This window comes from Fundulus heteroclitus, unplaced genomic scaffold (assembly GCF_011125445.2).
Source record: "Fundulus heteroclitus isolate FHET01 unplaced genomic scaffold, MU-UCD_Fhet_4.1 scaffold_55, whole genome shotgun sequence".
Lineage (NCBI taxonomy): Eukaryota > Metazoa > Chordata > Actinopteri > Cyprinodontiformes > Fundulidae > Fundulus > Fundulus heteroclitus.
Genome location: NW_023396978.1, coordinates 2,472,161 through 2,485,299, shown reverse-complemented (window position 1 = coordinate 2,485,299; position 13,139 = coordinate 2,472,161). Strand labels below are relative to the sequence as shown.

At 39.0% G+C, this 13,139-nt stretch overlaps 1 protein-coding gene across 1 annotated transcript in view; it reads right to left on the bottom strand.

Moving 5' to 3' along the window:
- LOC105939623 (kinesin-like protein KIF6) overlaps positions 1 to 13,139 on the bottom strand; it is a 72,326-nt gene that overhangs the window by 43,744 nt on the left and 15,443 nt on the right. The window contains exons 10-12 of the mRNA XM_036132825.1: positions 7,648 to 7,751; positions 6,366 to 6,471; positions 2,121 to 2,274 (exon numbers count right to left, since the gene is read on the bottom strand). Of these exons, the coding sequence (XP_035988718.1) occupies positions 2,121 to 2,274; positions 6,366 to 6,471; positions 7,648 to 7,751 (364 nt within the window). The remainder of the gene's footprint in view (positions 1 to 2,120; positions 2,275 to 6,365; positions 6,472 to 7,647; positions 7,752 to 13,139) is intronic.

Here is a 13,139-nt window from a genome sequence, read left to right as displayed (position 1 = left end):
ATACTTCAGGATTTGTGGAGCACTTAGAATGGATGTAATACTATTAAAAGTACATTATACATTTGTATGATGAAGTGTATTATTAAACAAATATTTTGCTATAACAGCCAGCCAAACATTTGCAAATCAGGATTTTCCAAATAAAAGTGAAGAAAACACTGAACGAACCTTTTATTGGAATTATCCTTATATGTCTTACAAGTTAAGTGTACCTTTCTCAAATACAAGAATAAATTTAGATATTTCCAGTTAGGTAGTGCTGCTACAGTTCAAAAAGCAGCACAGTTAAAATAATTTACCACCAACTTGAGCTCCAACAATTGATCTTGATGAATGCATGAGTTATGTAACAGAATTGAAGTTTAAGAGTGTAACGGGACATTCAGTTTACAGGATGATGCATGCTAATGGGTTCATGTGAGCACACAAGCTTTTAGCTATATTTTGGGAATAAGAAGATTTTTTGTTTGTTTGCCAAACAGAGTAGAGGTTTCACAAATCACAAACTGTGTTTTCAAGAATCTGTTGTCAGTGTATCCAGTCCAAGCTTGAATTGTCCATTTAGAGTTGTTCTTTTCTAATCCTAAACTGGTGTAATTAGAGATGCAAGTTATTGATTAATGAGTTAATTCAAGGTCGATTGATCTTATCAATCGACTAACAATTAATTGATAAGCGGCTATTTAAAAAAAACAAAAAAAAAAAAACAGTTTTCTTCTTTTGTATCAAGAGGGTCTTTCCATAACATGAAGAGTTATTTTTTTAACAAAATGCTGTATTTTAAAAGAGGCACATCATTAAACTTTAACAGTTTATCATGCCAACTGTATTGAATACTGACTGAATAAATAAAAACTCTGGTTCTCTCACACATTATTAAACTTGGACATATTTATAAAATACAACAAAACAGAATTATACTAGGCTATTAAATAGAAACAAACAAGATGAACAGAATAAAATATATGAAACACTAATAGTCCCTACTAAAGCCCTCACCACCAACTGAGCTTTTGGCATCATGTCTTCCTATCATGTTACCATTTTTGTGCAACACTATCCACTTTTCTGTCATCACATCCTTGCCTTCTGAGCACATCAGTGAGTTTTGGTTGAGATCTGGAAAAACGAATCCATTTGTTTATCTTTAGTCGACTCGATTACTGCAATGGTGTTTTTACAGGTCTGCGTAAAAAGTGGATCAGACAACTGGAGTTGATTCAGAACGCTGCTGCCCGCGTCCTCACTAAGACTAAGAAAGTAGAGCACATCACCCCAGTTCTAAAGTCCTTACACTGGCTCCCTTTGTCTCAGAGAATAGACTTTAAAATACTTCTGTTAGTGTATAAATACCTGAATGGATTGTCACCTAAATAAATCACAGACCTGTTATCAGTGTATCAACCATCCAGACCACTAAGGTCTTCTGGCTCAAATCTACTCTGCATACCCAGAACCAGAACCAACTATGGAGAAGCAGCATTTAGTTTTTATGCTCCACTTATCTAGAACAAACTTCCAGAGGACTGTAAAAGTGCTGAAACCCTGAGTTCCTTTAAAGCCAACCCACCTAGGCAAGAGACTAAGCAATACTGCAAAGGTATATGGGGGAAAGTCACATAACAATGATTTATAGTGGCTAATATATCTAAGAGCACCTATCTTTAAGAGTTGCCTTTAAATGTTAATGTTGAAGTTTGTAGTCCAACTGTACTGTATCTGACCTGCTGCTACTATTCCAATGCAATGTGCTTTCCCTCTGTCACTGTAATGCTTTTCTTTCCTCATTTTTTTTAATGTGTAGCATTTTGAATCTGAATTACTGAAAAATGTCTTTGAAAAGAACACATGCACACATGTTTCTGATCGTTCCAGATATTTAGCTAAAAACAAAACAATAACCATGTATTGGTTTCTTGAATTAGTGAGAGGTAAGATATACAAATGCTTGTTATTTTACACTGAATTAAATCATATGAAACATTTCCATGTTACACAAAAATGATTGACATAAAAAATATGAAAATTACAAAAAAAACTACAAATAAATGGATAAATATGTCATAATAATGTCTGCGGCCTTGGCTTAACGCAGCTAGGTGCACCATTTCAAAGGATACTGATCTCATTGTCACGTTGTTTAAGCATTTCATTCAGTTTGGCCACTTCTGCTGCGCTGACATTGAGAAGTTGAGCGTTCTCACTACTTCCTGTCAGTGACTGCTGTCGCTCACTGTGTCCAGCCTTGGCACTCTTTTTGTCCAAAATCATCGACTGTTAAAAAAAAAAAAAAGAGAGAGAAATATTGCCCATGTATGATAAAAGCCTTAAATTTCCCAAATCAATTGATCATAAAACACAACACTAACGGCTGTGGCAGAGGGATACGAAACTTTCAAAAATGTGTTTAAAATTACAGTCTCGTGCAAAAGAGTTGATATCCCTTGAAATCTGTTACATTGGTTCATGCTTCTACTCCAAACTTCAGTGTATTTTGTTGGTTATTATTGTGTTTCATGAAAACAAAAAAGAAAGTAATAGTGAAGTTGACATCTTGGCATTTCAGATAAAGAAGTTGGTTGCTTACATGTGCCAGGGGAGCTTTACTCCACAAAAAATTAAATAAGGGGATGGTATCTTAATTGCAACACTGACTTTTTAAGAATCAGAATTGCATCTAAGCATCGAAGAAGACAGGTCACAGTGCTGAAATGACAACCTGTGTTTGTATGACCTTCAGCCTTTTGAATTATTTCCATGGCTGTGTAAATGTGAACACGTGTCTGTGTGTGTAGGTATGTGTGCTAATTTGTCACCTTAAAGTGTGAGGTTGTTAAGACTGTTGAGAAGGTCAGAAACCTTGCAGAGCTTGGTGACCAAAAGCCGCAAGGGCCGGGTGGACTCTGGCTTCTAGAGGCTGCAGCGGCCCCAGGCAGACAGACACCAGCCACTTCCACAGAGTAGCCATATGCTCAACGTGGAGGGAGCCCCACAGTGAGGCACAGGAGCAGGAGCCCCCAGCTCAGAGAAGCAGAGAGAGACGCACAGAGCAGTGAACTCCCCCAACCCAACCCTGCTCCAACTCCACTATGGAGAATCACAATTTGCTGCAAACACAGCTGCAAGTCTATTGAGGTATGTCTCCTCCAGCTGTGTATGTTTAGAGAGTGAAACGTCAGCGAACATAACATTTTCAAATCTTGACACGTATTCCCAATTCGATTTAGGTCAAGACTTTGACCAGGCTATTGTAACACATGAATATGCTTCAATATAAAGCATTTTACTGTAGGTCCAGACTAGTTGTTAAGAGTCTTCTGGTAAGTGAACCTGTCTCACAGTTTAAAGTCTTTTGCATCCTCTGACAGGTTTACCTCCTGTAATCTTCCCTTATACTCTTCCTCTACTTGCTGAAGATGAAGAGCATCTTCAAAGTATCCACAGCGATTTGAAGAGTTAGCTTCCTTTTCTCATTGCCTCTTTTGACCAGAGCATCTTCTACCACATACTTTGCTGTGATTTCTACATGGACCGTGGCTAACTGGACTCCAAAGGAATTACCAACCGTATCTTCCATAAAGGTCTGATTTGTGAAGTGCGGGACTAACAGCTCTCCTGTCAAGAGTCTTCAGTGTGAGCTGTAGATGTCTGCACCTCCAGACTGAGGCCAGACTGAGATGGTTTGGACATCTACAAAGGAAGGGTAGTGATGGTAGAAGGTAGAAGGATGCTGAGGCTGTCAGGTAGGAGGCCCAGAGGAGACCCAGAGGAAGAGTCATGGATGGAGTGAAAGAGAAGCTGAAGGTAGTTGCTGTGGGTCACCACGGACCTTTTGGCACCTTCTCTGATCAATGGACTCCCTGCCTGGGGTGCAAGCATACCATGTGTTGGTTGGTTTGTAGTTGGGCTATATTCTTTCCATTTTCAGATAATGGACTGTACAATGAACTCAGAGATGTTTAAAGCTTATGATTTAAAGCCTTTTTTTTTACTTAACCCCTTCTTTTACCTTCTCCGAAACTTGATCTGCTTTATTCCTCGCTCTTTATGATGCTGTTTGCTCAATAACTTTCTCTAACAATGTCTAAAGCCTTCAAAGAACCTCTGTACTTAAACTGAGAATAAATGACACACAGACCGCTGTTCTTTATTTAAAAGATACTTTCTGAAGGCAATTTGTTATACTATATTTTATTCAGGGGTATATAAGTGGGGCCGAAAGCAAATGCGCAAATTGCACTATTCAGATTTTTATTCAAAATAATTTAGCCCTTTTACTCCATTTCTACCATTATGAGGGACTTTTTGTTGAGAATTCATGTAAAATCCCAATAAAAAACATTGACGTTTGTAGTTGTTAAGTGACAAAAAGTGAAACAGTTATGTAGGTAGGGGAATAAATACTTTTGCAAAGTGAAGTGAGCGGGGCCTAATTTGAAAACTGGCTTCCATTTTCTGTGTTTCGCTTTATATTTCATCATTGACATCACACTGCGAATGAACAAAAGCAACCATAAAAAAAAGAGAAAACTGCACATCAGCGTTGACCCTGAAACAAGGACAGGCTGAGAGTTGGAAGATTAATCCTGCCTCAAAAACAAAGAAGAAAGAAATGAAATTTGAACCAGAACCTAGGTGATGCTTGCAGGAACAAACTGAACAGGAGATAGAGTTTGCGGATCATAACAAACTGCAGAAGATATAAACAGATGTTTAAGTGGGATCTGGCGCTGCGTCTGGAGGATGTTTCAGCTCTAACCGAACCAGGATGACCACTGCACAGGTTTTTTTTTTTTTCTTGGCTATCAGCAGCAGCGAGGAAACAGACAAAAACATTTTCTGTTTGTAAACGCACAAACCAAATTTGTGTATTTTGTCCAGGAACAAAACTGATATTCTCACCAAAACATTTTGTCTGGATGCCATGACAACAAACAACCACTTTTTCAAACTAATTTTTTTTTTAAACAAGTCTAAACTAGATTGTTAGGTATAAATACTGTGGCTTTATCAGAAGTCATGCATAATAACATCACTTTGCACACCATAATTCACAATACATGTGTTTTTCAAAATAACTGATTAACACTTAGATTACAAATCAAGTAACTGTTCCCCAACAAAACAACGCCGCTTTGCAACACATTCAACCTCTGAGATCCCAATATGGGGAATAATTGACGAATATTACCTCTTTGGTAAAAGGAATGCTTGGTGCTAATCAGGCTAAACCCTTATATAATATGATGAACACAGTTTACAATGCCTACTCTGTAGTCAATTTGTCTTTGTTTTGAAACATCAGTAAAATCCTGCTCAGCTGCAGAGCTGTGTAACAACAGCTGCTCTGTCTCACGCACAGGGTGACACTGCCTCTGGTTCTAATTAGAGCTGCGCAAAATACTGAAATGTAACGGTCAGTCCAATATTAATATGTGTAATATCATACGTTATATTCCCTGTGTCACACATTGAGTTTTACATGCAGAGAAATCAAAAGCTACGCTATAATCAACTGACAAGCAGCCTACTTCCCCAGCTTGTCAACCGCTCAAGGACTTAGAATTTAAACAAATATTGAGGTATTCTGATTGATGAGAGCTCATCTTTTAAACTTCATGTTGATAAACTGGTTTCTGTTATCTATTATTCATGAACACCTGAAGAAATTGGATACTGTGTATCGGACATCTTTCTGCTCTGCATTTTACGACTGATTGCAATCACTGTACTTTGTCTGCCAAAGCAAATTGTCCATCTCTACCATTCTGCAGAGCCTCTTACGGAGTGTTTTTTTTAATCCATAAAAGGATTCTTGGATTTTTTCCTAAATATTTATGCTCATTTATGTGTAGGAATCTCAACCATTATGGACTGTGCCTCGTGATTCGTTATGATGCAGGACATCATTTGATGAAGGCAATGGAATAAGGTGCTAACAGTTTAAAAACGGTCACTTCTTATAACTTTAAAATTATCTTTGTACTTTAGAATTAATCCAATTTTAAAGTACAGAGACATGAGTTCGCTTGGCTTGTCCATGTTTGGATAACAGACAATAAGACAAGGTGATCAAATCCATTGTGTTTTTTTATGTGCCTGTAAGACGTTACCGGTAAGAACAATAACTTACCAGTATAACTGCTCTTAAAACTAACTAAAACAACCAGAAATTAAAGTGTCCTTTAGTTTAACCCTAGCATAATCATAGCATTAAAACTCAATGCTGTGCGACAGTGACAAGAAAGAAAAACAAAAGAGCAGGAAATGATGCATGGATAAGCTTATTCCACCCAATTAACCGGTTCTACAAGAAGACATTCCTGCAGTTACTTTACAGACAGGGGCAGTGTTGACCATCTTACCTTCAGCAGGAGGAAACAGTGCTGTATCTTTCTCATATCGGGTCCCAGAGACAGGGTCACATCTGGATCTGGGTCAGTCAGAAAGGCCCCGACTAACTCTTCCAACCTAAAAAGCCGAGGCGTAAAAATAAACATAGACTTAGTAATAGCAAAGCTAAAAATCCAAGTTGTAATCTTCCATCACATTCCCCTCAACAGGCATCCAAATGGTTAATGGCTTCAGCCGAGCGGTTTAAAATGTGGGTCTCGTCAAAGAAAACTATTTACATCAGCGCGAGTTTCAGCTCCACTGGAGCGGCCTGTTGATAAACTATCGCTAAATGATAGTCCAAACACTGCATCCCGACATATGGACGCAGCCACTGGAAAAGACCAGAAGGCAACCGTCCAGACGGATCAAATGCAGGCATGACAACGTGCGGTTCTTTATTTTCTATTACATGTTCAGCTGAGAAACAGGCCAGGTTCACACGATGGAGGACTTAATACAAACGCGATGGTATTGTTTAAGATCCCCTCAAGACTTTATGAATTTGTGGCACAAGGTATGATTTGAGAAAAAAAAGCCCTTTGATGTCATGCATCAGAAAGGGGAAAAAAATAAACATGTCATACTTTTAAGTTTTACATACCAATACATCATTCTAAAATATTATTTCTAAAAAACTTAAGAATCTTGAATTTGTTTTCTTCCACTTCACAAATTCGCTCTAGTTTATGTTGGTTTATTAATCATGTAAATTATCTTCTATTTCATGTAACTTTCTTGTATTAGAGCCACAACGACAATTTAATTGATTTCATGATGCACTTAGGCACAGCAAAAAAGAAATTACTTTTTTTTTGTTTTTGCTTCTTTACTAAACTTTAATTAAATTAGCATTTATCTGGATTTTCTTTCAATACATTGTTGCATTGTTTTTGGCACTCTACAATGTGCTGTTAATTAGCACAGGGGACAATCCAGGCCATAACATAGGGAAGTAACAAAAACAAAAAATTCATCATTGCAGCCAAATGTGGCTACAAGTCAACATTGAAGGTTTCCAGTTTGAGGTGGACCTCTAATGGGTAAAAGTAGCAGAGAGTCACCCAAGCAAGGAGGACATCCTTAAAAGTACACTTAGGGGGCCGAAGCAACAGGAAACACAGCCACTCTGGAGTTGAAATTGTCCAAGCCCTTAATGAAAATTAAATGTTATCTTCTTTTTTCACACCTTCATTTAAACCTGTGAGGTAAAAGAAAACCCAAAGAAACCCCAAACAATCAGAGCGGGCATACCTTTGTATCTCCTCTGCAGTTAGCTGCTCATTTCTCTGATCTCCTGTCACCATGGCCAGCTCTTCCCTCAGGGACAGGATTTCTCTTTTCAAACGTGCTATAAGCTCAAAGAAAAAAAAAGAAGAAAAAAGTGCAATAAGAGGTTATAGGTGTATACAGGTCACATGATAAAAGACAAAAAAAAACAACCTTCCTTCTACAAATGTTCTGAGTCCACATATTTCTCCCTTATACTCAGGTCGGGACACTGGCTGTGCCGCCATAAACCTTCAACATTACACCCAGTCAAGAACAAATCTGCTGGTAAAATTGAAAAACTTAGTTTAAAGATCTGGACATGAATAAATTTGGTGTTAACTCTAGGTCTGGACTTTGACTGGGCCATTCTAGCACATGAACATGTTTTACCTCCCCACTTTAGCTGCCACTGTTTAAGCTGTTTACTTAGCACCATTGTCATTGATTAAATAAATTCTGAATAAATTGATTTTACTCCGCTCATTTTCGCATCAACCCTGACATCCCAGTTACCAGTGAAGAAATCCCTCCCCATGACCTGATGCTTCCAACACCATGTTACGGGTTGATGTTAAGAGTGAATTTTTTAATGTAGGTAAAAGCGTTACATTTTTCTGTTATTTGACCAGAGCACCTGCTTCTGTATGTTTTCTGTTTCCTATAGGCTTTGTGTGGCAAACTACAAACATGATTTCTTATTACTAAAGGCCGGATTTGTAGTGTGAATGATTAATTGATATAGTGTCAAAGGATTCTCCCACCTCTGCTATGGTTTTCTTACAATAGGCATTTTGGCTCCTTACCTGATTAATGTGCTCCATGTCCAGTATCTTAGTCTAGATTGACGACCGTGTGTTGATGGATTTGCTGTGCCATCCTTTTTTATTTTATGTAATGGATTAAACAATGCTGAAATATACTATAATCTTGGGATATTGTTTTATAACCAAACTCCGCTGTAAGGTTCTCCAAAACTTTATCTCTGACCTGTCTGCTGTGTTTCTGGGTTTCCATGATGCAGTTTGTTCACTAATATCCTCTAACATCCATTGGAGGCTTTCACTTAACAGAGGATTCATACTGAGATTAGATGATTACGTGGACTAAAATTAGAGAAATGTAAATTATTGGACTGGATTTTATTTTGGTGTATCTAAGTAAATGGGGCTAAATATATGCCCCGCTTTTCAGATTTGGAGTTGTATATTTTTCACATTTTGTGAACATTTACATACCACCACCCCAAGAAAAAATAATTATAGCACGTTACCTATTAAGGTGTCCCTATTTTATATCAGACAACTGACCTTAATGGTAATGGCAACTTGAATAGATCAGCACAAACAGAGTGTGAAAAGGCCTGGAACTGCCTCACTTTTTGACAGACAATGTCAACTATGCACCACTGACCCACCAGCAGTCCTCCTCACACAAAGATGCTAAGAAGGCAAGGGTCAGCAAAAGCTAATAGCAAGGTCAAAGGTCAGGCAGAGTGGCCATACACAAACTTAATGCTGGTAATTTTAACTGATCCAAAACCAGCTAAAAAGGTCAGATGCTGTCGACTCAAGATGCTCCTGAAAGAAAACAGAGCTATGGTGCGGTTTTCGGGTGGGCGCCGCTTTGCTCAACAATGATTTTGCCCCTAATCCACCCCGTATCGTATTTTTCAACACTGAATATCATGGCTTGACCGTTCCTTCACCAGAGCCGCTCCCTGCCTCTTTTTTGTTGGAACCACTGCTCTGATGTTAATTCTCCCAGCTGCGTCCTTAAAAATCTGACCGCCGGCTGTTGGTCAGCGGGATGGTGCAGTCTATTTCAGAGCAAAAAAATCCCACAGGGGCACCACAGTACCATGGCAGACTTACATACTCTATGGATAAAAATGACTCAGGCCATAAGACTGATGAGGTAGTTTTGGGGCTTTTTTTTGTTACCACAAACTCATGTCAGGACACCAAAGCGGTGCGTTCTAATAATGATATCCGAAGACGTACAGAGCCTTGCAAGAGCAGACATACGTCCCTAGGATTTCACATTTTGTCATGTGAAAAAGTATTTTTTGGGATTTAATGCAATATATGATGCATTGTCTTGAATTTGCTTTGCAAACAAAACCACTAGAGTGAGGGCATGCATTTTCTTCAAACCCTTTTACTCCTAAATATACATATATAAATAAAACTACTAAATAACATCAAGTGCAAACAATAAGCTTGTCATAAGCCACCAAATCCATAAATAAAGCCTCCAAGCATGAGCTTTGAACATCTCCCTCAGCACTGTTCAATGCCTTGTCTGAGGATGGCACAAAGAACCAGGACAACGTCATCCATCCAAACTGACAGAGGAAAAGCAAAGAGGCGCATGGAAACCCCTGGAGGAGCTACAAACATCTGCCGCATGGGTGGGAGAACCTGTTGACAGGACAACTTTTAGTCATGCACTCCACGAATCTGGCCTTAATGGAAGAGCGGCAAGAAGAAAGCGACTGCTTTGAAAAAATTACAGGTTAGCAGTTTCCCACAAGCCACGTAGGGGAACCAAGCTAACAAGTAGAAGAAAGGTGCCCTGTTCAGATACGACCATATTTAAACTTTTTGGCTTGCAGGAAAAACACTATCCAAGGTGGAAAACTAACACTGAACATACCACATACCATCCCATACTTAAAAAAAAAAAAGTGGTGGTAGCATCATGATGTGGGTGCACATGGAAATCTGCTAACAACAGAGTGCGATCATAATAGAAAACCTGCTGGAAGAGTTTATATTAATATTTGTAAGGTTTTAAAAGTATCAATCATTTTCTCTTCTCTTTACTTTTAAGCAAAGCCTGCTGTTGATCTACAAATAACATAAAATCCGAATGAAATACTTTCCAAATGAAGCCTGCTGTTGTGACATGACTAAATATGGAAAAAGGCACGAGGGGTATTATTACTTTTGCTAGGTACTGTAAAGGTCCAATTTCGGAATAGCTCTGCCGTCATTTAAATTCTAACTCACAGGTTAGCCAATTAACTCTGAAACATTAACACAGCGCTTACTTTAAATTATACCTCCTCCTCCTCTGTACATGAAAACCACCCACAGTAAACTGGAAGCATTGCAGTTTAACCACAGGTTTCCCTTTAAATGCATGTATACAGCATCCCACTCCCAAACATGCTGCTATTATAGGGGCCTCATTTTTTACGATGGCTGAGGAGGCACTGTTTCCCACTATCATCTATACGTGGACAAGGTTTTAATCCTCCTTGAAAAATGACAACGCGCGGGCTGTGCTCCACGCATGTAACGGCAGAAACACTTGACGGAACCGTCTCTGAACACATGAGGAAAAACGGATCTAAAAATAGGTAAAATGTCCTTAAAGTTAGTGTATTTGTCCTTGATTTAAGCAGGTAAATAAGATTATCTGCCAATGGAAAGAGTATTTTGATAATAATTAGATAGATGATAATTAGACATCCTACACTTGAAATAATAAGATGGAGATGAGTTGTTCCTATTTTAAGTGCAAAAGTCTTATTCCACTGGCAAATCATCTTATTTATCTGCTCAAATCAAGGACAAAAGCACTCATTTTAATAACATTTTTCTTATTTTTAGTTCCGTTTTTGCAGTGTAGGGAAATTTTGGACCTGCTTTCAGAAAATCCCCTTCGAATGCCGATGGGGGGCTTCTGTTTGTTCACAGGTATCTGCTGAATGGCGCCGTCTTTGACTAAGGCACACAAAAGACATGCAACAGTAAGTCGCGGAGGCATCTTGGGAGATCCAATAACCGCAGAGAATCTCCACCGACGAGCACAAACCGGCCTTATTCTGGTCTACGACTGACCTCATTGCCCTTGGAGAAAATAACAACCTAATATGGTCCGGTCACTGCAGCCGACTTCATTATAAGCACAGGTCACTTTTTCAACACCTCATTCTTTCCCAGTTCCCATTTCCATGAGAGACTTGTTAAATATTTTGTCTGGTCTGGCCGGCTTCCTGCTGTTCAGAAATCCATTTAGTATCCTTCTGGCTGCAGCGCAGGACCACTTAGGCAATGTGGCCAATCCAATACTGATACAAAAACTGCAGCTTTCAAATCAGCTACCACAATGAGCACGGCCAAAAGGGAGCTGTCAGTCTGGCGGGGTAGAGTGTCATCCTGAACCTCAACAAAAGACAACGTTATAAGTTATAAATTACGCTCCGGGCTCTGCTTTGCTCCCTTTCGAAGTTATTCATGCAGGGATGGTAAGGAGGCGACATCAGCGCAGAGAATGCAAAAGACATGATAAATCCATAAACAGAGGAAGGAGCTTGAGTTTGCCTGAAGCTGTAACTCTGGCAGACCTAGATGGGAGCAGCCAGACGCTGTCGCGATTACTGGGGCCAGCCGCAGACTCTCTTAAAAATACCTCCGAAGGGTTTGCAAGTGGACAGCCAAATCCTGCTAACAGTAATGCAGCAGCAGTTGGTTCTGAGGCAGGTCTGGGTGGAAGCAGAGGACGTGGACAGAGCTGTGAAGGCTTAGAATTCAACCCTTAGCCGGGCATTTCCACAGCTCGTCAGCCTTCAGCCTCACCCCAGTACAGTAAAATGTATCACTGCTCACAGGATAAAGACAGTAAATTACAGTCAGAATGAGCAGAACTGCGCTGTATAAAACTGGATGATTTTTCCATTTAAAATTCTATACTTTTTTAAGCACAAAGCTTGTAAATGTATAAGCCATTGCTGAAGCATAAATACAAAGCTCAGTATAAATATTAGATACTTCCACAATATTTAGGCTTCACAAAGGACCTAAAAATAAACTAACACCAGATGGATGGATGGATGGATGGATGGATGGATGGATGGATGGATGGATGGATGGATGGATGGATGGATGGATGGATGGATGGATGGATGGATGGACGGATAAATATGACATTTCTATGTCTGTCCTTGATTTAAAAACCTGCATAAAATGGTTGAAACAACTAGCTTTTAGTTACTGTGACATTTCTCATGTTGACAATGGGACAGGGAAACATTTTCATGCTCTCTTCTTCTTCTACTATTTTTATCCAGACCTGGGAAAGGCTAAAAATCAAGTTTACTATTTTTACAGATCTCTCCAGACTGTGTAAGAAGCCACCTGTTAACAATGTTTGACGCAAAGTAGTTAAGGACGTGCAGTTATAGGCACATGGAATGAAATATAACCCCTATTGCAAAGGAAAAGTAAAACTGGGACATCGTCTTCAGATGAATTTTAGAGCAGGCACTGCTGTAAACAGTCACTTAAATCAAGTTGGAGCTCGTGTTTCCATCTGAATGCTTTCTCTACAAAATGTGAGGTATTTGTATTAACTATGCTGAACAAGAATTTCTTAAAAGTAAACAAGGCTGAGAGAGAATGCAAACAGAACATGTGAGCTGTTTAATACCATAAGATAGACAAATGTTCATGTCTCTAAGATGTGAA